Source organism: Lepidochelys kempii, chromosome 4, assembly GCF_965140285.1.
Source record: "Lepidochelys kempii isolate rLepKem1 chromosome 4, rLepKem1.hap1, whole genome shotgun sequence".
Classification (NCBI taxonomy): Eukaryota; Metazoa; Chordata; order Testudines; family Cheloniidae; genus Lepidochelys; species Lepidochelys kempii.
The window spans coordinates 19,740,031-19,764,894 of record NC_136383.1 but is presented as its reverse complement, the minus strand read 5'-3'; the positions used below and the strand labels follow the sequence as shown (position 1 = coordinate 19,764,894).

The 24,864-nt window shown below is 46.4% G+C and overlaps 1 protein-coding gene across 5 annotated transcripts in view; it reads right to left on the bottom strand.

The window, feature by feature from the left end:
* HERC3 (HECT and RLD domain containing E3 ubiquitin protein ligase 3) overlaps positions 1–24,568 on the bottom strand; it is a 112,782-nt gene extending 88,214 nt beyond the window's left edge. For 4 of the 5 annotated variants that reach the window (XM_073340668.1, XM_073340670.2, XM_073340671.1 and 1 more), the window contains exons 1-2: positions 24,272–24,352; positions 4,654–4,917 (exon numbers count right to left, since the gene is read on the bottom strand). In XM_073340668.1, the coding sequence (XP_073196769.1) occupies positions 4,654–4,879 (226 nt within the window). In that variant the 5' untranslated portion in view covers positions 4,880–4,917; positions 24,272–24,352. Of the gene's footprint in view, positions 1–4,653; positions 4,918–24,271 lie in introns of all 5 variants that reach the window. The other variant, XM_073340669.2, reaches the window with a different exon arrangement.
* Positions 24,569–24,864: the final 296 nt, after the last annotated feature.

Below are 24,864 nucleotides of genomic sequence, written 5' to 3'. Positions count from 1 at the left end.
GTGCGACCCGAATCACTGCTTTGAACGATAGCATGAGCGACACAACGCCTTACAAATGACAATGACATGCTCTCTGAGAGCATGTGGTTTGGGTAACATTTTCAAAAGCAATTCAATATTTGAGATAATCAGCAGTAGGTGAAATGGCTCTCTGGTTATGCTGGAAAGGTGAACTCGGGATCAATCCAAGAGCTTCCTACCCCAGCCTCCCAATCCCATGCTGCAGTCTTGACAAAATCTTTATGGGAAGCAGCATGATCTAGTGGACAGAGCACCATACTGGGATTCAGGACAGCTGGATTCTATTCCGAATGCAGGCACTAGTATGACCTAGGGCAAATCACTTGACCTCTGTGTGTCTCCGTTTCCCCCTCCCACCTTTGTCTATTTTGTGAATTTAGACTGAAAACTCTTCTGTATAGTCTGTCTCCATATAGTACCTTTGCACAGAAGCCACAAGCAAGATCAGGATGCCATTATGTGCCACAGCAATACAACTAATCAGTAAGATCTGTGGGAAGAAATATTTGTATCCAGATGAATAAAAATGACTCAGTTGGGTACTAAGCCACACAAGTGTGTGATTTTTAAATGTTAGTCTCTGATTCTGGGTGGGGTTTTCAAAAATGCTGCAGTCACTTAGGAGCACAAGCCCCACTGAAAATCAATGGTATTTGTGCTCCTAAGTGAGCGAGGCACTTTTGAAAACCTCATCCTCCATAAATAACAAATTGAAAAATAAGTTGTAGGACCAAAGGAATTTCAATAGGACAAGGGTACTCAACCATTTCCAAGTCACCCGCCACCTTTCTTCTTATTTGCGCCACTCCACCCTTTACAAAATATGTAGGGCCCTTTGTTTTCTGTTTTTATTTTATTTAATTTTATCTGGGAATTTATCAGTGTTGATTACTATTACAACAAAAACAGGTCGAAAATCAGTGGAAAAAGCTATTGATAATTTTTCTGGGTAAATATAGGGGTTTATTTTGGTGCATGGAAGGACTGGGGGGAAGTATTCAGTAGATTAATGCTTTGATGGATGGAATTCAATGTGGTTTGCTGCAGAACTAAAACAGAACTCAAAACACAACGCCACCTCTGAGTTTAAGAAAACAATATATCTCTAATCCCCAAATAAAACTTTTCATTTGAATAAACAGTTTACTGTTGTAGACTTAGAACTATTAGCCTATAAATATTTACATTTAATAATTGGGCCACACCATTTACAGTGCATACACTCAACTTCATCCTTTTCTCCTGGTTTTTTGTTTGTTTTTTTTTTAAAGTTTTGAATACTTCCTTGTGTTCTGAAACGTATTGTGATACAGACTTTTGTTGTCTTCCCGTTTTAGCATGTCAGATCTTTAAACCATTATCTGCTAACAGCTTCAAATGTGTACGTGTTGGGTGTGAGATTCATCAGTACGTTCAGATGCACACACACTTCAGAGTTTGCATGAGTGCCTGTTTGTTTATTGTGAGTATATTCTAGACTAATACATAGCTTTACTTCAACAGGCAACTTTGCATACACACACAGATGAATGTATTATTGTAATAATACAATGTATTGTATTTTCCTAATAAAACAAATTATTTTTTATATATTTGAATGATACAAAGTAGGGTGAAAAATCAGGAAAAAATGAATAATACTTTTTGTATAACCTGGGATTTTTTCAAAATATCAGTTTAAACTGAAATCTAAGGGGCTTAAAAATGGGCCATTCCAATATACCGGTGAATCTCAAGAAGGGAATTCTACTTTGAATAAAATCAGTCCTTTGATCCTGTTGTCTAACTGTGTATAGGCTAGGAAACCTTTTAAAAGCACATATCTGAATATCCACAAAGTTTTCAGAGAAGTATTTTTCCATTTCAGCATTGAAGAGTGCTAAGGGGTATTGCGGTCCCATGCACCAGGTTGCAACGCCACTCACTCAAATTTGGCCCAGACATCCTACTATCATGATGGAGGGGCAGTGGGGCCAAATTTGAGGGCATCATGACCCCGTGAGACAGGTCCCAAGCCCACTCATTCAAATTTGACAAGACAGAGAGGAGGCCGGGCCAAATTAGAGCGAATGGGATTGCAACCCTGTGAGTGGGAAGGCTGGTCACATCCCCCTAGAAGGTTTGATGGGGGATGTTCCCTCCCCACCCCAGGTTGAGAACTGCTACAATAGTGGATCACATCCAACTAGTCCAGTATCCTGTCACAAACAGGGCCCTGAACCAGATGCTTCAAAGGAAGGTGTAAGACAACTCCAGAGCAGACAAATAAGGAATAAACTGTCCCACAGGGGAAGTTACTTCCTCGCCCCAGCTCCCCTGCCCTTAGTGGTTGGCTAATGCCCTGCAGAATGAAGGTTTCTATCACTTAAATCTTTGCATCCCATGAAAGCGTGGAAGCTTTCACTATCCGTATTGTTCCAGTTGTACTGGACACGAGCCAACGAACGGGAAACGACGATGAATTTGAACACCACGCTCAGGCTGCGTCTACACGACAAGCTAGGGGTGTGATTCACCTACTTGTGCTAGCTTGAGTATAAACAGCAGCGCAGCCAGAGTAGAATGGGTAGCAGCAGCAGGGACACACGCGCCCCAGTTTCAGGAGGGCTTGTGCTTGACACGGCTCAGTCATGGCTCCATGGCTGCTACCCGAGCAACTGCGGATAGGCTGCTCTTTATCCTCGCCATACCTCAATCAGAGCTAGCCTAAGTACAAATACATGAGCAAGGGAATCACATCTCTACCTCACACGGGAGAAGTAGCCTGGACCTGGATTGGGTGGGAAGTGTTGGTTTGGGGTTGTTTTTTTTTTTTAAACCCGTTTAATATTCTGGTTTCAGTAAAAATCACAGCTGGATTTCTTGGCTCTTTGGAACACACTAGAATGAGAAAGATATAAAGCAGCTCCAAGCAAACTGGGATGTTACTGTTGGAGAGATTGAGTTTTACAAAGCATCTGTAACGCCTTCCAGAAAAATAAAGGTAAGGGGATCGACTCACCCTTGTGGGCACATGGGAGGGGAGGGGTTGAGAACCCACAGTTTGCACACACAGGCTCTGCCAGTTCACACAGAATGGGGAGGAGGCGGGGGGGGGGGAATACCTTGTTCTAGAGTTGGAAAGACAGGGACAGACTGTGGCACAGATTCTTCTGAGAACCTTGTGGGATGGGGTGCCTACCCGACACCAGCATAAAAGGGTTAACCTTGCCCTGCCCCAGAAGGAGCAATGGTGGTGAGTCCTTGTGTGAAGCATAGCCAATCAGGGAAGAGTTGTAGGGAGCAACCAGTCCGGGCCCAGCAGGCTCAGATAAAAGGGAGCTGCAAGGCAAAATAGGGTCAGTTTCTCTCATGGAGCCCAGGGAGCCCTGGGCAGGAGGGATAGCTCAGTGGTTGGAGCATTGGCCTGTTAAACCCAGCCAGGGTTGTGAGTTTAATCCTTGAGGGGGCCATCTGGGATCTGGGGCAAAAATTGGGGATTGGTCCTGCTTTGAGCAGGGGGTTGAAGTAGATGACCGCCTGAGGTCCCTTCCAACCCTGGTATTCTATTTGTCTCTGGTATTCTATTTGTCTCTGGTATTCTATGACAAGGACTGTGTCCCTGAAGGGCTGAGAGAACTAAGCATCTTGGACAGAGCAGCTGCTGGCAGGAACCAGGGAAGAAAGACGGAGCTGAGCAGCTGAGTGCCCTGGGTAAGGGCGAAGAAGCTGCTGGGGCCATGGGGAAGTGGCCCAGGGAAATATAGCAGCATTGACAGAGAGCACAGAAGAACAGCAGGAGACTGCTAGTTACCGGGTCCCTACTACGCACCACTGGGGAAGTGGCTGGACTGTTGGACAGCAAAACACAGATGATGACCTAGCTGGAGTCGCAAAGAAGTCACTGCCGTTCTGGGAGTTGAGAGGAGCCATAGGCGGGAACAGAGACAGACTGCTGGCATGCAGACCATTGACGTGGGCGTCGGCCTCAAGCTAATCCCCAGCTTGATCAGGAGACGGCAGTTGTCTGGCAATGAAGGCTGTACCCCATGACACCCTGCTACCAGAAGAAACCCTCTTGTTCCCCACCTGTCTAAAGAAACCCTGCTATCAGCAACTGTGCTAAAAATAGGCTTACTCTCCCTAATATCAATGACCAAGCTTCCATTGATACCACAAGGAGCAGGATCAGCCCCTGAGGTTGCTCCTAGCAAGATGTCAACCCCTACACTAATGAGACCTTGGATTCTGGGGAACACAGTAAAGTCTGAAAGGCAGGGGAGAGCACTGTAATTAACAGCCCTCCCTTCCTATAACGCTAAGAGAAAGCAAGCCACATTTACACAAAGTAGGAAACTTCTACACCAGATCATCTATGCCCATATTGATGCCTCTACTTTTGTGCAATGCTTGGATACATCATGGTTTCCAGTAACCAAACCCACCTTATTCAGCACCCTAATTCTGTACAATTCAGCATGATTTAACCATCAGCACCCTAATTCTCTACAATTAAGCATGATTAACCATCAGCTCCATTCATTGCTGAGTCACAAAGAATTCATACAAGAGTTTTCACATGAAGAATCAAACAAACATGTTCCCCCACCACCGCAGCTGGTGTTTGAAGTATGCAAAAAGAAATCCATGTACCTGGCTTGCTTCCCTCGCTCTGATGGCCTAGCTGTCCTTTGGTGTTCAAGCCACAGGTATAAACTTCTCCATTCTCCAGTAAGAAAACAGAATGGTTTCCTCCACAAGCCACCTCCTTGATGTTTCGGTCGTGAATGAACCCATACACCTGTGGCTCAGGGATGATTGCTTGGAGATTGCTACCTATCCCAGGCTGGCCAAAAGACCAACATCCCCAACATAACATTTTCTCTCCCTTCAGCAAGTCATGTAGCTTTTTCCTTCCTGGGGAAGAAGAGAAATGAAAAGTGATGAGTAAGTGACGCAACCACAGCCTGTTCTGAGAAGGAAGCGGAACCAACAGAAAAATATTTCCTGTCTAACCATGTCATGTCTGTGTTTTTGCTACATGGATTCACCTTTAATCCTTACCAGTAAATAGGGCATTAGACAGTAGAATCAGGACACATGGGCTCCATTTCCCACTCTGCTATAGACTCAGTGTGTCACAGCTACTGTGTGTTATTTAGCTGCCCTGGCAATGTATAAGATGGGGATAGGGTGCTTACTTTTTAAAGTGTTTTGAGATCTAGCAGAGAAAAGCACTAGACGAGAGCGCTAAGTATTGTTATTTAGACAAAAATATTCTTCCTCCGACCCTTGAAAGCCCACTACAGTGTTCTAAACTAATGGCTCAAAACACACCAATTTCTAACTGCACTAGTGCAATGTTTTGGGCAATTACAATAGAACACCTTTTTAAAGGAGGATATCTGCAAAGAAGTTATTTAAACAGGTCCCGATTAGATTGATCTCAATTGTTTACAGGGTACTGGCCAAGTGCAATACCACTGTACGCTACTAGCTGAGAAATCCAGGTAGAGAAGGAATTCGCACTACTGAGCATCACCAAAATATGTTCGTGTGCACACATGTCCTCCCACCCACCCCAAGGCCATGAAGTGTCCAGGAGAAAGGGTGCACTGCCTACAATTCCCACGGAGCATCACAACAACAGTTTAGCATTTCACAGAGCTGTACAAACAAGATACTGATGTTAAAGTGACTTGCCCAAACCCACATACTAGAACTCCTGACTCCCCATCCTCTGTTGGGTCCACTAAACCATCTAACAGCCAGCACCTTCAGAGGGAACAATAATATGGGACAAAGAAACAAAGAGAGACAAAAAAGGAAGGAAAGAAGAAAACATGCCGTCAGTCAGCACTTGACAATGCCATAAGCCAAGCTCACTCCTGGTTTATACCTGGCAGCAACGAGAGAAACCACCTCTCATTCCAGAAGAAGCGACCGTTAAATTCTCCCAGCAGGCCGAATCTCAAAGTATTTGGGTCATTTGTTACAACATGTTGCACTAACAATAAAACTCCACCCCTGAAGCCTCAGAGAACTCCTTTGTCTGCTCTAAGAATACAACAGGACTGAGTCAATGTTACTATTTTGGGGGAAGAAGGAAATGGAGGAAGAGAAGGAAATAGCCCTCGGGATCCTTGAGGGGGTCATTTAGGGATCTGGGGCAAAAACTGGAAATTGGTCCTGCTTTGAGCAGGGGGTTGGAATGGATGACCTCCTGAGGTCCCTTCCAACCCCGATATTCTATTATATCTATCTAGGCCCTAAACATTTGAATGATCATCTCTCACCCTGTATCTTGGTTGAGGTCAGCTGAGGTAGACCTGCTCTCAATTCCACTAAGGCAGGACTGAGAAGGCTGGAGTTTTCTCCTGGAATGGGTATGGGAGAGTCCCTTGCTGGGTTGCTTTAGAACATGCTGCAAATCCCATTTGTCTTTGTTGGCCATTTTTTTAAAAACTTTCAGGGCTGTTCCCGCCCAACCATCCCCTCAACCCCCCCACCCCGCCCCCATGGTATAGACTAAATCCTCTGCACCAGTGGGGAACTGATCCTTTTGATAGGTGAAAGTCTCCTGTCAGGATTCCTCCTGTGCCAGCTGACAGGGCTCTGTCCACCTGTGCAAATTGGTTCTTCCATGTATTTTGTTTTTTAATTATACTGGACACAGATGCCTGGTGAAAGATAATTTGTACGGTAGCTGACACTAAAATAGATCCCAGCTGATAATCACCATGCAGTGATAGTTAACTGTACCACAGTATTTCCCTAAGAAGAGGCAATGCTGCAGCACGGTAAAAGAGGCGTGCGGAGGTTTTGGATGGTTTGTTTTTCAAATGATATCTACTTGTATTAAACTCACATTCCCTCTCCAAGAAGCCCATCATCCAACCTCTGGGTAGCAACACAGCCAGCGTGATCCAGAGTGAGGCTGCAGCTTCAACATTCGCTCTGGGACATGACTCTCTTCCCAGCATGCAGACTGCTCAACAGCTATCCACAAAACAGCAGCCCTACATGTCCAAGTCCAAAAGCTCTGATAGTGAAAACAGGTGCTGCTCCATTGACTGCAAGAGTTGCACCAACATTACATCTGGTCTTCAGCATTTGTTTATACCAAAGAGCTACACTGATTTCTTACAATATATTAGCTATATATTAATTTTCTGGGTGTGTGCATTGGAGCTGGATGCAGAGAAACAACCTCTCATTCCAGAAGAAGCAACTGTGAAATTCTCCCAGAAGGCCGAATCTCAAAGTATTTGGGTCATTTGTTACAACATGTTGCACTAACAATAAAACTCCACCCCTGAAGCCTCAGAGAACTCCTTTGTCTGCTCTAAGAATACAACAGGACTGAGTCAATGTTACTATTTTGGGGGAAGAAGGAAATGGGGGAAGAGAAGGAAATAGCCCGCCCCAAGAGTTGCTAGGCTGTGGTTTGGGGTAGAGCTGGCTGTCTTGTTTCCAGCTGCTAAAGTTAAAAATACATGGAACAATTATTTTCCCTGATTTAATTGCCCATGTAAGCAATTGCAGTAACTGCCACCGGGATGGTAAGTGACTGACAATCGGAGGGAATGTGGCCCCCAAGACGGGATCCATGCAATGAAAAAGTTTGGGAACCCCTGTAATATAAATACAAACTCGGGTCCAGATTATCAAAGTACCTCAGCCCCCATTTAGCCCCACAAATTAAGTGGCCAGATCTGCAAGTGCTGAAGAACCAGCAGCTCCTACTGAAAACAATGGGAGATGCTGTGTGCTGAACTCTTTTGACAGCATGGTGGCATAAGTGACCATGAACTTGAGTTTTCTAAACCGTTTTTAGGAAGATCTGTTTCACCATCTCCATAACTGCAAAGGGCACCATTGTGTCTCTCAGGCTTTTTTACTGACACTTCCCAGGAAGTGCTATATTTGCAGGAAGCAGAACAAGACACAAATGCAGCGCCTATTTGAAAGAATGACAAATCAGATTTTCCAAAGGTCCTGTAAGTCCCTGTCTGTTACTGCTTTATTTCTAAGACGTTGTGCGTTTTAAAGTTTAAGTTAAAATTCTTTGTTGTTTATAAATGCATCATGCAAGAAGGCTGCAAGTTTTGTGTGTCATATGTTCAAATGGGTGCAGTGTTTCCTGTATACTTATCCATGAGACTCACAATGGAAGCTTCCTGGTCCACTGCCGATTCTATTTAAGGCTTTTACTCTTCCTTGCCGTGAATGTAGTGAGTGGAAGCTTCATGTTATCTTGGGAGTTAGAGTCTGAAAGCTCTATTAAAAAACTCTGGCCTTGTCTACACAAGACAGTTCTGTCGACAAAAGTCCCCTTGCGTCGACAAAACACTGGCGGTGAACGCACCAAAATGCTCCTCCCGCAGATGTAACTCCCCTGTTACGCCCACGCAATAAAACTGCCTCAACGAGCGGCTCAGAGCTTTTTGCGACGCAGTTAGAGTGATGCAGCGCCAGCGTAGACCTGCAGTTGGTTATGTCGCCCTAATGGGACAAAATGAGTTGTCCCACCAGGGCTACCCTTAGGATTTATGGGGCCCTACGCAGTATTATTAAACGGGTGCCCCTATGCCGGGGCGGGGCAGCAAAGGATACCAAGGCACCCGGCTCGCCTCATGGCGGCAGAGAGTCACAGTTCCTCAGAGACCCCCGTACCCTCTCCCTCACGCAGAATGCGCACCGCTGGCGCATTCGGCTCTGTGAATACGGCCCCGACCTAAGGACACTGCAGTGCTCGCTGGGTGTGCGGGAGCCGACCTGCTCTTATATCCTGTCATGGGCAACAGGGTGGATAAAAATCAATGCTTTTTTTTTTTTTTTTTTTAAATCGGATTTTTTTTATTTACATCGGATTTTTTTGATAAAATGCTTTTTGAAGAAAAAATCTATCTACAGATAGTTTTAATTAAAATACATTATAGCTCAAAGATATCTCATCATAGAATGGTTTCAGAGTAACAGCCGTGTTAGTCTGTATTCGCAAAAAGAAAAGGAGTACTTGTGGCACCTTAGAGACTAACCAAATTATTTGAGCATGAGCTTTCGTGAGTTCCGATGAAGTGAGCTGTAGCTCACGAAAGCTCATGCTCAAATAAATTGGTTAGTCTCTAAGGTGCCACAAGTCCTCCTTTTCTTTTTTCATCATAGAATAGGGATTATAAATTCTAATTCTATGGTATGAGACAATATATTCATGTAATGTTTAAGAAAAGTTTTGTACATGAGTTCCAATTGTTCATGGATTAGGGATCCAGTCTTACGGGGTTCCAGGTGCTTCTGTATAGATTATTTAGGTTAATCTTTCTATCTACTCAATGGGATTCAGTGCTCAGTCTAGAAGACACCATCAGAGATGCTTAGTTTTGCAGTTCTCAAACTGTGGATTTGTGTCTCCAGAGATAACATGCTTGTTAACAGCAAAAATGTTTTTAAATAAAAAATAAATAAATAAATAGAGGTGAGAAATAACAGACCTGAACCCTATTGTCCCTCTGCAAATTTGTGTACACAGAATCAATCCCTTACCTCTCTTTAAAAGTACAAAGTTTCAAAAAGTTCAATGAATAGAAGATTGCTGGGGTCGGAATAGATCTGGACAAGGAGAAGTCTGGAGATGAATGTGAGAAGGGAGGGACAGGCAGTGGAAACAAAAGTGAAACTGTTTGAGCAGCATATTCCAGAAGTCTTGAGGTCTTTCTGAGTGTAGCCTTCACTGATTTGAGATCTACCATACCATTCTCTCACGAGAAGAGAAAACCTATAATGGCAACAGGCTGTAAAAGAGACCCAGTTTGGGAATATTTGAATGAAGTTCCTCTACCTGTGGGTAAAACAGGCATGTGTGCAAAATGCAAACAGTGCAATAAAGAAATGCAAGGCCTGGTTGCCCGAGTTAAACAACATAATGAGAAGTATTCCTTCTCAGGGGGAAGCTGCACTGAAGATGATGAAAGCAACAAGTCTGAACATGCAGGATCTTCAGGTTGGTATACTTTTTTATTTCATACTTCTTTCTTAAGGACTGCCTGTCTTCCTTCTGGACTATTCTTGAATTCTCATGTTTGAGCAAAAAGTATAGTTGTTACTCTATGGTACTATCATTTTAGATGCAGTTGTGATAAAAAAATAAATAGCTGAAATAGGCAGATCTTCCTTTTACAATTTCACCTTTAAAGGAGTACTGAGTGTCAGTGAATGCAATGAGCAATACTAAATGAGCAGTATGGTAATAATAATTAAATAACTGCGTTGACTGATTTTCTTTATGAGAATCCATCCTCAACATACCGGATTCTAAAGACTATCCACCATTCAAAAAATATGTGTTTGCTGATGATGTTTTAAAGAAAGTCACACCAGTGAAAGTTACTTCAGCACATGAATTCAGAGACTGTTGAAGTGATAATCTCACTTTTAACAGCAGTAGCTTCTTCTGCCAGTGTAGAAAGAATATTTTCTTCCTTTGGACTAATTCATTCCAAATTGAAAAATTGTTTGGGACCTGAAAAAGCAAGAAAGCTTGTTTTTCTTTTCCAGATTATGAACAAACAGAAAAATGAAGGTGAAGGTGACTGAGTTAGCTGCAGAAACCAACATTTTAGTTTCTCATGTTGACCTGGCTGACCGTCTATTTAATTTTTTCTTTTAAAAAATGTCATGTAATTATTTTAGTTAAAAACAATTGTAACGAAAACAAACCTGATTTTAAAAAACTTGAATGTTTACCTAAATTCAAATATTCATATGCTTGTTTTGTTAAAATATATGTTTGCTGTTGAAGAAAAAAATCCAGAATACCTAACGTTGTTGTTTTAGTTAAATAAAACAATGTAAATGTCTGTCTGGTGATGTTCTCCTAATACAGCATGACAAGAAAATCCTCCAAATATTAAGGATTAACCTGTTGATTTGGAGACAGTTCACCTCCCAATGACTTCATAAATACCTGCTTCAATTACCTTTGGTAAATGAAATAACCAAACAATCATCCATTTTCTGATATAGCTGGAAAATTAATCTGAAAAGTTTTCAAAATAAATCACTTTAAAAATGTGTAGTGTGTACCTTCTAAAAATAAAACCTACATCTATCTCTGAGTTGTGAAGAATATGTATAAAGGTTATAACGATCAACAAGAATGCACTTTTACGTAGAAATCCATGATTAAATTGAGTCTTCCTGACTAGTGATTTAAATCAATTGGATTTAAATCAAATCCACCCTGACGGGCAGTGGGTGAAGCTGCCACTTGGGGAGGCTAGCTCCCCAGCCCACCTCTTCTGCCTGTGGCCCCACCCATGCTCCACCCCTGCTCTGCCCCAGACCTCACCCTCACTCCGCCCTGGCCTCTCCCCACCGTCTCCCTCCTCTCTTCCCTCCCCCACTCTTCTCACCCCTTTCCAGCCAAATCCCCGAACCCAACTGAAGCAAATGACATTTGAAAAAAAAAAACACTCCTCTGCCATTTCTTTCTAAAGAAAATGGAGCATGTTTTCCACTGCATGCCAGACGGTGAAGACCAGACATGCAGAAGGTACCTAATTAAAAGCACTAAACTTGGGAATAAAAACTTTCAGTCACAGGTTTTTTGATATGCCCTGAAGTTTGTCAGAGATTTGCAAAAACTTTGTAGTAAAGGCGAGTCAACTGTCTTGCTGAATACAGCATTACATATTATGGAATACATGATGCAACTCTTCTCTGTTTTACATTTTCTTAATCAGTATTTCTAAGCTGATTTTATATTTTAAAATGTACTCTTAAACCTTCATAATTTCATTTAGGGATCTGGGGCAAAAATTGGGGATTGGTCCTGCTTTGATCAGGGGGTTGGAATAGATGATCTCCTGAGGTCCCTTCCAACCCAAATATTCTATGATTCTGTGGTCTCCACTAGGTTGTTAGATCAGTATAACTAAAGGGGGAGGGATAGCTCAGTGGTTTGAGCATTGGCCTGCTAAACCCAGGGTTGTGAGTTCAGTCCTCAAGGGGGCCATTTAGGGATCTGGGGCAAACATTGGGGACTGGTCCTGCTTTGAGCAGGGGGTTGGACTAGATGATCTCCTGAGGTCCCTTCCAACCTTGATATTCTATGATTCATTCCAGATTACTACATATTTAACTCACTGAAACAAAGACATTATTTTAAATTAATCAGTCATAGAGGTTTAGTGTGTTTAGAACAATGTTCATTGCTTTTAGAAAAAGGGAACACTAATTTACTTTGTGTGATCTCCACAACAATAGACATGTTCATGAAATTTCACCAACATTAAAAAATACGTTTCCAAAGATTTTAGGCATAACAAAGGATTTTATATGTTACTAGGTACTGATTTTGCTGGAGGGTTCTCTTAAAACTAGTTCATCAGATAGTCAGAAGTAAAGAAAGGGAAACTTTTTGTCCAGCTATCTGGAAGGAAAGGGCTGTTGTCCCTTTAAGGGCTCTCTTCAAGGAGGGAGAAAGTGTGAAGGGAGAAAGGCATGAACAGAAAGGACAGGAACACTTCAGAAGTTTTTTTTACTGTAGTAATTAAAATGTGTATTTTAGATAAGGGTGGCCTTTTGTAGGATTTATTTTAAAAAAAACATCTCTCTGAAGATCCAAGCATTTCAGACTAAAGATGACTGTGGATCTAAAAATCTATGCAAGGATTTTTTAGAGATGTGAAGATTATAAAATCACCAACTCACTAATGAAATATTTTTAAAGCAAATTTTAAACTAAGGTCATGTAGACTAGCATGTTCTGAGTAAATATTACAGTAATACACTACTGTTTTTGTCGGTAAATCCAGAAACTGACAGTATATACCTGGGGGTTGGCAAATGCCTGTTAAATGGCTTCATTTACCCCTTAAATGGCTCTTTAACAGTTTCAATGTCGTACTAATAGGGCTGGCAGGCAGGCAGGCTTTTTCACTTTTAAGTTACTAGATCCCTTCTGGAGTAAGGGTCACCAGGCTGCAGCAGCCAGCTGTGGGAGTCTGCAGGAAGGGTCAGAACAGGGATAGGAAGATCCGGCTGGGTGAACACTAAGACCCAGTGGTGTCCCAAATTTTCAGGTGCCCTAGGCAACCCTGTATTCTGCCTATGCCTAAGGACGGCCCTGTGTCCCACAATGCCCATCCTGACTGCTCTGGTCAGCAGTTTGAACTCCACTGCCCTGAAGGTACATTGGTATGCGCCCCTCCCCCCCCCCTTTTGAAGGCCTGGGAATTTTTGAAATTCCTCTTCCTGTTTGCTTTCCATGGACGGTTCACACAGCACCTTCCCAGCAGACCATGCTGGCTTTCCACAACAGATGCACTCCCGTGTGGAGAACACGGGAGCTGCTGGATCTGCTGGGTGTATGGGGTTGTAGTTTCGCTCCAGCTGTAGGAACTTTGAAACCTACAGGCTGATTGCTAGTGGCATGAAGAAGAAGGGGCATGAAAGGGACATGCAACAGAGCCTTTGCATCTACGCAGTAGGGGCCAGGCGGAAAAGTTTGTTAACATACACCGAGATGTCCCAGGAATCCTCCATAGAGATGTCTAGGAAACTTTCCTGTAGGTATTCTGCAATCCTCTGCCAAAAGTTCCCTGGCAGAACTGCCTTGTTTCTCCCCCCTGCTGTAGGAAACTTTGTTGCACCACCTGACAATTATTTCTGCAGGGACCAGAGTGGCACATAGGTGAGCAGCATACAGAGCCAGTCTGAAGCCACACGCAAGCAGGAGATGTACCCTTGCATCCTAGGTTACCCTTAGGAGTGAGATATTGGGTTCGATAACCCTAGCCTGTGGAAAAGTGTACCAATATTCAGAAAAGTCTCCCTTGGGGCTTCTAGTAACCCCCTTCAGAAACCACCCAGACCCTTCGTCCATTCTTCCCAATTCTCCCCCACGCCCCCTGCCAAACACACCACATTTGGGACTTGCGCTGACCTGTGTGTTACCCAAGGAATAGTGAGAAAGAGGTGTGTGTACATTTTATGATTCACAGCTGTGAGCGCATTCACAATACTGTAGCTGTTCATTATTTCTTTGGCTCATGCAGATGTGCCCTTGAGGACCCACTCCTCCACACCGGTGAAGTGCCACCATCAGATAAGGCAGTGAACTCATCATGCTGCAGTCAGAGCACATCCACACACGAGTCCCCCTGCAGCTAATACAGAACTCCATTCTATGCCCTCCCCAAACTCCCCACCACATTCTACGCATGTTCCCGGTCCCTCGCAGTACGCCTTGCACACCACCTCTAGGGACTTGTTTCACAGTGAAAGCTGGAGTTATACTCAGCTGCGAGAGCTGTAACCGAGACCGTTCTTCATTTCCATGTCCCTAATTTGACCAAAAAATTGTGTTTTGACCTGTTATTAAACTTTCTTCTTTGATACAAATTGACTTTTTATTTGTGTCATACACAAGTTAGTTGGTGCTAACATTTAAACACAGTGGCTATAGGCAGGAACATTTGCTCACTACAATTAAAGCTCAGGAAGCAAGCACTACAGGTGCCATTCAAGGCAGCAAGTAAACAGTGCCTGGCCAAATGCTTAGACACATTACTGGGAATCATGGTCAAAATGCTCTTTCAAGGCCTCCCTGATTCGAATAGCCACACACTGTGCCCCTCTAATTGCCCTGGTATCTGGCTGCTCAAAATCAGCAGCCAGCCGATCAACTTCAGTGCTCCACTCCTGGGGAAACTTTTCCCCCTTCACTTCGCAAATATTATGCAGAATACAGCAGGCCGCAATGACCATGGGAATATTTTCCTCATCGAGATCTAACCGGCCAAAAAGGCAGCGCCAACGACCTTTTAATCGGCCAAAGGCACGTTCAACGGTCATTCGGCACCTGCTGAGCCTGTTGTTGAAGCGCTCCTTGCTGCTGTCTAGTTTCCCAGTGTAAGGCTTCATGAGCCATGGCAGCAAGGGATAGGCAGGGTCTCCCAGGATCACTATGGGCATTTCAACATCCCCCATTGGGATCTTCTGGTCTGGAAAGAACGTCCCAGAATGCAGCTTTCTATACAGTCCAGTGTTCTGAAAAATGTGTGCATCATGCACCTTCCCTGACCGCCCTGCGTTGATGTCAGTAAAACGGCCCCGGTGATCCACCAGCGCCTGCAAGACCATAGAAAAGTAGCCCTTTCGGTTGATATACTCCCTCGCAAGATGGTCTGGGGCCAAAATTGGGATATGAGTTCCATCTATTGCCCCTCCACAGTTAGGAAATCCCATTGCCTCAAAGCCATCAATTATTTCCTGCACATTACCGAGAGTCACAGTCCTTCGTAGCAGGAGGCGATTAATGGCCCTGCACACTTGCATTACCACAGCCCCCACAGTGGACTTTCCAACTCCAAACTGATTTGCGACTGACCGGTAGCAGTCTGGAGTTGCCAGCTTCCACACAGCAATCGCCACTCGCTTTTCAACAGTGAGGGCAGCTCTCATTCTGGTATCCTTGCGCCGCAGTGCTGGGGCGAGCTCCGCACACAGTTCCAGGAAGGTGGATTTGCGCATCCGAAAGTTCTGCAGCCACTGCTCATCATCCCAGACGTGCATCACGATGCGATCCCACCACTCAGTGCTTGTTTCCCGGGCCCAGTACCGACGGTCCACCGCGTGCAGCTGTTCCGTGAATGCCAGCAGCAATCTTGAATTATTTGTTTCCATGGCAGCCAGCAGGGCAGGCACCACCGAGTCATTCTCTGTTTCGCAGCTCATGAAATAATGCAGGACCAGACGTGTCGTGTTCATAACGTTCATCACCACAATGGTCAGCAACTCAGGATCCATGCTGTTAGACAGAGATGGCGGGTGCACAGTTTACAAGGGCTGTTGAAAAACGGCACGAAACAAATTTGGAAGCCCATGAAATGATGGGATGGAAACAACTGCATCATGGGATGGCAAGCACGCCCCCCCCGCCATGATGCATCTCAATCCATTCCCAGAGCTCCCAAAGGCAGAGGGTTACAGAGGGTGGCGAGTTGTACAGTGGGATAGCTACCCATGGTGCAACGCTCTCTCTGTCGATGCAAGAGCAACGACTGTGGATGCGCTTTGCCGATACAAGGAGCGTTGTGTGGACATGCACAACCGATGCAATTAAAACGGCTTATGGTCGTCGACGTAACTTAAGTCGACTTAATTCTGTAGTGTAGACAAGCCTTTATCCTGACGGCCACCATGTGGAAATCTTCCAGGACAGGCAGCAGGTAAAGGGAAAATATATATATATATATGTAAGTTTTCAAAAGTGACTAGTCATTATGGGTGCACAACTTGAGACACCCCTGGGAAATGGAATCTGATTTTTCCAGAGGTGCCATCCTGTGAAAGTGAAAGCCCCCAAATTGTCTAAGGTGGCAGAGGCAACATGTAGGGGGGGGCATGTAGGGTCAATTGCCCCCCCCTCCACACACACAGATTGGCCTGGTGTGCAGGGAGAGGTGCTCTGTCGTTCTCTCCCTGCACCTCCCCCGTGGCACGTTCAGCCGCTCTCCCTGGCAGCCAGGTGGGGAGCGGGACAGAGCTGCTTCTGCCTGAGAGAGCTTGTCTGGGAGGCAGCAGTGGCTCACTCCAGGCCCGGGCTCGGCTGCCGAGGAGAGGGGACGAGCATGTTAAGGGAGGAGGGACCTACACAATACTCCAACTAAGGCCTCACCAGTGCCGAGTAGAGCTGAACAACCGCCACCCCTGTCTTACATATAACACGCCTGTTAATAAGCCTCTGACTGCCAGATGCTGGGATGGACAATAGGGAAATTATCAAGTGATCCATCCCCAGTTCTGTTCATTCCCTTTGAAGCACCTGGCATTGGACACTGTGGGAAGACAGGATACTGGGCTATATGGACCATTGGTCTGATCCCGTGTGGCCACTTTATGCCATACACCCCAGAATGACATTTGTTATTTCCACAACAGCACCCCATTGGCGACTCCATTAATTAATAAAGTCACTAGTCCCTTTTGTAAATTAGGCCCAAATCTGCAAGATCAAAGATCTTTGGCAAGTCCAACCACAGCACACACCCACTGTGTTCCTCACTGATTTTCAATAGAACCCGACATGTAAATCTGAACACAACCACCTCCATGTGGGATTTGTATTAACATCTACAGAATGGTTGTATTGCAGCACATCAGTTTGTTTGCAGAGACTCTCCAATGCTAAACAAGGAAGAGACATCTGCAAATCCCAACCTTCCAAAGAGCTCTCTAGCTAGCAAAATAAAACCACTCCCAATGAGGGGTGGTAGCTTTGTCGGTGGGACTGTGTCTCCCACTGGTGCTTTTTGTGGGTAAAACTTTTGTCGGTCAGCGTTTTTTTCACACCCCTGACAGACAAAAGTTTTACTGACCAAAGTGCAGTGTAGATATAACTTAATTAAATAGAGAGACAAGGTGGGTGAGGTAATATCTTTTAATTGGACCAACTTCTGTTGGTGAGAGAGACAAGCTTTTGCATCACACAGAGCTCTTCTTCAGGTCTGGAAAAGGTACTCAGGGTGTCTACCTAAATACAAGGTTGAACAGTTTAGCACAGGGGTGGGCAAACTACAGACCGGGGGCCACATTTGGCCCTTCAGACATTTTAATCTGACCCTTGAGCTCCTGCTGGGGAGCACGGCCTCCACATGTGCCATGGCTCCGCGCAGCTCCCAGAAGCAGCAGCATGTCCCCCCTCTGGCTCCTACGCATAGGGGCAGCCAGATGGCTCCACATGCAACCCCTGCTCCAAGCACCGCCCCCACAGCTCCCATTGGCCAGCAACTGCGGCCACCGGGAGCTGCAGGGGCGGCACCTGCAGAAGGGGTAGCCAGAGGGGGGACATGCGGCTCCTTCCAGGAGCTGCTTGAGGTAAGCTCAGCCTGGAGCCTGCACCCCTGACCCGCTCCAGCATCCCAACCCCCTGCCCAAGCCCTGATTCCCCTCCCGCCCTCTGAACCCCTTGTACTCACCCTCCTGCACCCCCAAGGCCGGAGCCCTCACACCCGCACCCTGAACTCTTTATTTCTGGCCCCACCCCAGAGCCCGCACCCCCAGCCGAAGCCCTAACCCCCTCCTGCACACCAACCCCCAATTTTGTGAGCATTCATGGTCCACCATACAATTTCCATACCCAGATGTGGCCCTTGGGCCAAAAAGTTTGCTGGCCCCTGGTTTAGCACAAGTAGTTAACAAGTAATCTAAGGAACCACTTAAGATGAAGTGGCCCATTAACACCCCTGTAGTCATAGGACACTAACACCTTTTTGTCCTACACAACACTGCATCATACCAAACAAACATAGGTAGCTCTTTTTCCAACATGGCGTCTAATAATCTCCTCATGTGATTATAGGAACTTACTGTTCTAAACACACCACCTCTGAGACAGTGAGTTAAAGTAAACACGGTACTGTACTCACAACAAAACGCTCAATGCTGAGCGCTCCCAAAACAGTGATGTCTGCCAATTGGCGGAGCATGAACAAATAAACTTTTCCTTCACTGTTGTTAGTGGTAACTAATGTGCTTCTTCTACTGACACTGCCCCAATAATTACAGAATTTACTGCACGGTCCCTTCGCTAAGCCCCTAGTCCAGTGGTTCCCAAACTTGTTCCTGCCGGGCCGGTTTGTTTACTTGCTGCGTCCGAAGGTTCGGCCGATCGCGGCTCCCAGTGGCTGCAGTTCACTGCTCCAGGCCAATGGGGGCTGCTGGTAGCGGCATCCAGTACGTCCCACTGGGAGCCGTGATCAGCCGAACCTGCGGACGCAGCAGGTAAACAAACCAGCCCGGCCCACCAGTGGCTTTCCCTGAACAACCAGCGGAACAAGTTTGGGAACCACTGCCCTAGTCCAATGTTTTTTCTCCTAACGGAAGGAATTCTTGTCCTAGCCACCCTCATTTTGCTACAACTCGACATTTGAGCTAAAACAGGACATGCAGCAAAAAAGAGCAAGGCTTACAAGAACAGTTCCCCGTGTGAGAGAATACACGGCACCTTCACTTTTGTTGTATAAGCAAAGTATCCTCAACACGTGGGACATTTCAAACAAAAATCTTCCTAATCCCTATTTTATAGGCCAGGTGAGGACAGTGTCCCTTTTAATATCTAGTATATAAAGGGGGAAAAAAAGTCAGAGAGCGTGACTGTATCCCAGAAGCTTGGTGCCACTGCACGGACACCTATTCATGGGGCTAACAGGGCTGAAAGAGGAATCTGGTACTGAAAATACAGGTGAAATCACTGGACTACGGAAATAAAAATCCAGCCAACTCCTTAAAATTCTGGGGCGTAAGTCTTTGGCAATGTGAAGAAGTGGTGGGTGAGTGAATGGGTCAGATGATCACCTGGGGGCCACCTTTGCCCTGGCCTGCAGGAGATCCAGGTACAACACCTCATTCCTCCTTCTCCCCCCACCCATCCTCCAGAGACTGAGAATCCTCCTGGTGTGGAGGGCAAAAGAAATTGGAAGGGCTTCACATTTTTCTCCATTGACAATCCTGCCAGCTGATCAGGTAGGAGCACTGACAGACTTTTAGGTGGAGTCTCCTTGAGTCCTCAGACAGCTTCTGACAGCTACATAATCACAAGCCTCAGCATCAACAGAATAGCTAAGGGGGCTCCCCGAGGCCTCTGCCTAGGAGGCCGACCTAGGGATGGACAGCTCATTTACTTTTTGCTCTTGGCCTAAGACCTGCAGTAATGTGCCGGTGGAGTTCTCTCTGAGAGTATGTCTACACTACGAAATTAGGTCGAATTTATAGAAGTCGTTTTTTTAGAAATCGGTTTTATATATTCAAGTGTGTGTGTCCCCACAGAAAATGCTCTAAGTGCATTAAGTGCATTAACTCGGCGGAGCTCTTCCATAGTACTGAGGTTAGAGTTGACTTCCGGAGCATTGCACTGTGGGTAGCTATCCCACAGTTCCCGCAGTCTCCGCTGCCCATTGGAATTCTGGGTTGAGAATTCCAATGCCTGATGGGGCTAAAACATTGTCGCGGGTGGTTCTGGGTACATATCGTCAGGCCCCCGTTCCCTCCCTCCCTCCCTCCCTCCCTCCGTGAAAGCAAGGGCAGACAATCGTTTCGCACCTTTTTGCCTGAGTTACCTGTGCAGACACCATACCACGGCAAGCATGGAGCCCGCTCAGGTAACCGTCACCGTATGTCTCCTGGGTGCTGGCAGACGTGGTACTGCATTGCTACACAGTAGCAGCAACCCATTGCCTTATGGCAGCAGACGGTGCAATAGGACTGGTAGCCATCATCGTCATGTCCGAGGTACTCCTGGTCACCTGTGTGAGGTTGATCAGGAGCGCCTGGGCAGACATGGGTGCAGGGACTAAATTTGGAGTGACTTGATCAAGTCATTCTCTTTAGTCCTGCAGTCAGTCCTATTGAACCATCTTATGGTGAGCAGGCAGGTGATACGGATTGCTAGCAGTCCTATTGCATCATCTTCTGCCGGGCAGGCAAGAGATGAGGATGGCTAGCAGTCCTATTGTACCATCTTCTGCCGAGCAGCCCTGAGATGTGGATGGCATGCAGTCCTTCTGCACCGTCTGCTGCCAGCCAAAGATGTAAAAGATAGATGGAGTATATCAAAATAAGAAATAGACCAGATTTGTTTTGTACTCATTTGCAAACACCCACCCCCGCCCCCCGTCTAGGGGACTCATTCCTCTAGGTCACACTGCAGTCACTCACAGAGAAGGTGCAGTGAGGTAAATCTAGCCATGTATCAATCAGAGGCCAGACTAACCTCCTTGTTCCAATAAGAACAATAACTTAGGTGCACCATTTCTTATTGGAACCCTCCGTGAAGTCCTGCCTCAAATACTCCTTGATGTAAAACCACCCCCTTTGTTGATTTTAGCTCCCTGTAAGCCAACCCTGTAAGCCGTGTCGTCAGTCGCTCCTCCCTGCGTCAGAGCAATGGCAAACAATCGTGCATCTAAGTTGAGAGTGCTGTCCAGAGCAGTCACAATGGAGCACTCTGGTATAGCTCCAGGAGGCCAATACCGTCAAATTGTGTCCACAGTACCCCAAATTCAACCCGGCAAGGCCGATTTAAGCGCTAATCCACTTGTCAGGGGTGGAGTAAGGAAATCGATTTTAAGAGCCCTTTAAGTCGAAATAAAGGGCTTCATCGTGTGGACAGGTGCAGGTTTACATCGATTTAATGCTGCTAAATTCGACCTAAAGTCCTAGTGTAGACCAGGGCTGAGTTAGCGCTGTCATTTTCAAAGGCAGACACGTGCCCTTGGCCCCAAGGAGCACACAATCTAAATTCAACACAACAAGTGAGGATCATAAGCGGACACCAGGGGCACAAGGGGAGGGACAAGATGACAAAAGCATCATGTCAGTTACATGGGCACATCTTGAAAGTATTGTCAACATCGATTTCCGTCTCATTTCTTGGAGACGGCATTCAGCACACGATGCCTGGACAAGATCCTGCAATGTACCAAATGTTTCTTAAAGGCCACTGAGCACCCTCAATTCCTGCTCTTCAACGAAAGCAGAGGATGCTCAGAACTCTTCCCCAGCACTTAGCACCCTCCAGGATGATGCCCTTATCTACTAGTCTGAGACCATGTCTCCACTAGCGAGCCTACAGAGGCACAGCTGACCCGATGCAGCTGTGTGGCTGTAAGATCGCTCGTGTAGCTGCTCTATGCCAGCGGGAGAGAGCTCTCCCATCGATATAATGAAACCACCTCTACAAGGGGTAGTAGCTACGTCAGCGGGAGAAGCTCATGTGTTTTTTTTCACACCCGTGAGTGACATGAGTGGTAGCATAGACACGGCCTGAGTGCAACAAATTGGGATCCCCAAAATTAAAAGAGTGACACACACCATTTGAAATTTCACACGCACGGATGCTCAAGAGTCTACAGGAGGCAGAGTGCTCCCCCCACTCAGCCCCCACTCTTAAACACATAAAGGGCTGGATTACTGCGGGGGAATCAACATACAATAACACAAGGCATTCTGGCCATAGGTATGAGATTGCCAAAGGGAATCTGTTTCCCTGGAAGTGTTTTACTGCCTACTCATACTCTGACACCCAGTATTCAAGATTTAGGCCTGGTCTACATACAGTTTTAGGTTGACATAAGGCAGCTTATGTCAACCTAACTCTGTAAGTGTCTACACTACAATGGTGCTCCAGCCAACGTAAGTCGCCCACTACATCAATTTAATAACTCCACCTCTACGAGAGGCACAGTGCTTAGGTCGATGTAGTTAGGGCAGAGGTGGGCAAACTACGGCCCACGGGCCACATGATCACTAGGACGGGGAAAATGCTTTTGAAAGCAAAATGCTAATTCAGCTGATTATTTTAGTCATTAAGAACCCCAGAGAGAATTCACTAGCTATATGCTTTAGACTTTTAGAGGGTGCTTCTTTGTCTGGGTGACACAGCCATAAATAAATTGCCTACAATGCATTTAAAAGACCCTGAGAATCTATTTTTCTGGGACATCTGCCCTGCCTTATGTGGACGGAAGCCAATTTTTGTTCTTAAAAATAAATCATATGCAAACGGACACTGAATTAGGACCCAATCTTGCCAAACACATAGCATTACTCAAGAGAGTAGTCCCATTGAAGTCAGTGGTACTACTCGCATGACTAAAGTTATACATGCGTAAAAACGGCTTGCAGGATACTTGCCTGTGCAATTTTCTAGAGTACCTTTAACAGTACAGTACAGGCTAGACCATTAAACTGCTAATAGTGATTTAAGGTTTTTTAGATGAATGAATTTTTCATATATTACAATTTAATCTCTTAGCATATATACAGACACATGCCACTAAGGTGCGCAGAAGTACAGTGTACTCCTTTGTAGAGCTACACCTCATAACATCCGTTTATAGTCCCTAAGACTTTTGCAACCGCATATAAAAACCCTCTTATTAAAGCCACTCCTCTATCAACATATAGGTGGGCTAGTGTATTAACTTTACTATACTGTAATTCCTATACGATACCCAAATATCTAAGTCACCACCAAGACCCGCTCACTGTTAGCATAAGCCAGTTCATCTTTGACCTCATTGTCCTCAGAGCCCAGGGGGAGTTTGTGGATGATGCTTGCACGCGTGTGCACACACTCACACAAAGGTATGTAAGCAGCAGTCTCTGATGGAACACGTGGTCTGCTTTTCAAAGATGCTGCCGCTGAGCTCCTGAGGCGGAGAGTCGGGGGTTGCGCAGCATTTCTGAAAATATCAGGCCAAAATGAAACTAAGAATTGGTCTCTGCCCCCTACAGAGGGCCAGACAGGGAGAGAATAAGATGCTGAAATGGGTAAAAGGATAAAGACTTAACTGCAGAACTAAGCAACATCCCTCTAAATACATTCCTGGAGGTATCAGGCACAAGGTAGATAAATAAGATCTGCCCTAAATAAAATCCAGGGCACATCATTTGGATCTTGACAAATTCTGCAGCAAAGCAGTGCCTCACTAATAAAAGCGATCAATCTTTCTTACCAACTGTGCTGTGTGTATCAGCTGAGTTGTGAGAGAAACCACAATCCCAGGAAAGCCATGAAAACCCCACACCACCCAGACAAGTCCTTTAAATGCACACTCCCTATCTCCCCAGAAAAGCCTGGATGCTAATGCTGCTAACCCTGGTAGGCTGCAAAGAAGCGACAGAGCAGCTTGCAAGAAGCCGCCTACCCTGGATTACATGCAGTATGATCTTTGCTTGCTCTCCTCGCTCGGCAGCTGAGTACATAGCTCGCAAATCCCTGTTATCTCGCTAAAAAATGAGCGGGTAATTTAGTCCCTTGCACAGCCCAGCCTCTACTGAACTGTGTGAGGGTTTGTCTGTTTTTTTCTGGCCCTTTTCGCCTTATGCACAGAAACGTGAAAGGGGGAGGGGGAAAGTCAGGCAGACCTGCTTGTACCTCGGGCTAATAAACGCCAGCAATAATCTCCCTCCCAGCAGCCCCATCCACTGTCGACACAGGCAATCCCCGAGGAGGAGAGCGCGTTTGGGGGAAAGGGCTTCACGGGGCTGACTTGGTTACAGCTTCACAACCCTGCCCACCACCCCCCCGCCCCCGCTCCCGGAAAGCTGAACGCGGCGGCTCTGCCTCCTTCCACCCACCCCATGGCAAAAATGCCTGCCGGGGGGGGGGGGGGGAATCTGAAATCGGCAGCAAGCTGGGGTCACAGCCATGGAGGGCTACCCGGCTGCAGTGTGAGCGAGCGAGCCAGACAACGCTACTCACCTCCAGCGGCGGCGGCGGCAGCTGCTCCCAGCGTTCCTTCCAGCGGCGGCGGCAGCTGCTCCCCGCGTTCCTTCCAGCGGCGGCTGCTCCCCGCGTTCCTTCCAGCGGCGGCGGCAGCTGCTCCCCGCGTTCCTTCCAGCGGCGGCTGCTCCCCGCGTTCCTTCCAGCGGCGGCGGCAGCTGCTCCCCGCGTTCCTTCCAGCGGCGGCTGCTCCCCGCGTTCCTTGCAGCGGCGGCGGCGGCTGCTCCCCGCGTTCCTTCCAGCGGCGGCGGCACCTCTGGCTCGGGCCGCGGCTGAACCCTGCGGGTCACTCGCGAGCACAATAATAAGGAAGTTTCCCCCTAGCCCGAGCAAGGAAGCAGCCCGGCCGACATCGGTGACTGACGCGGCGAGGCGTCCAATGCGGGCCCCATCCACTCTCCTGGCTGCACCAATCGCCATGTCCTAGAAGGGATCAGGGAGGGTGGGGCTAAGGCCTGGGTTGGCAGGGGAGGGAGGAGGACGGGACTGCGCAGCGATTTGTTCAGCCTGGCAGAAGTGGCGTGTCCAAGGGGCACGTAGTTACATCACTTGCACTGGCTGCGGGACGAGGC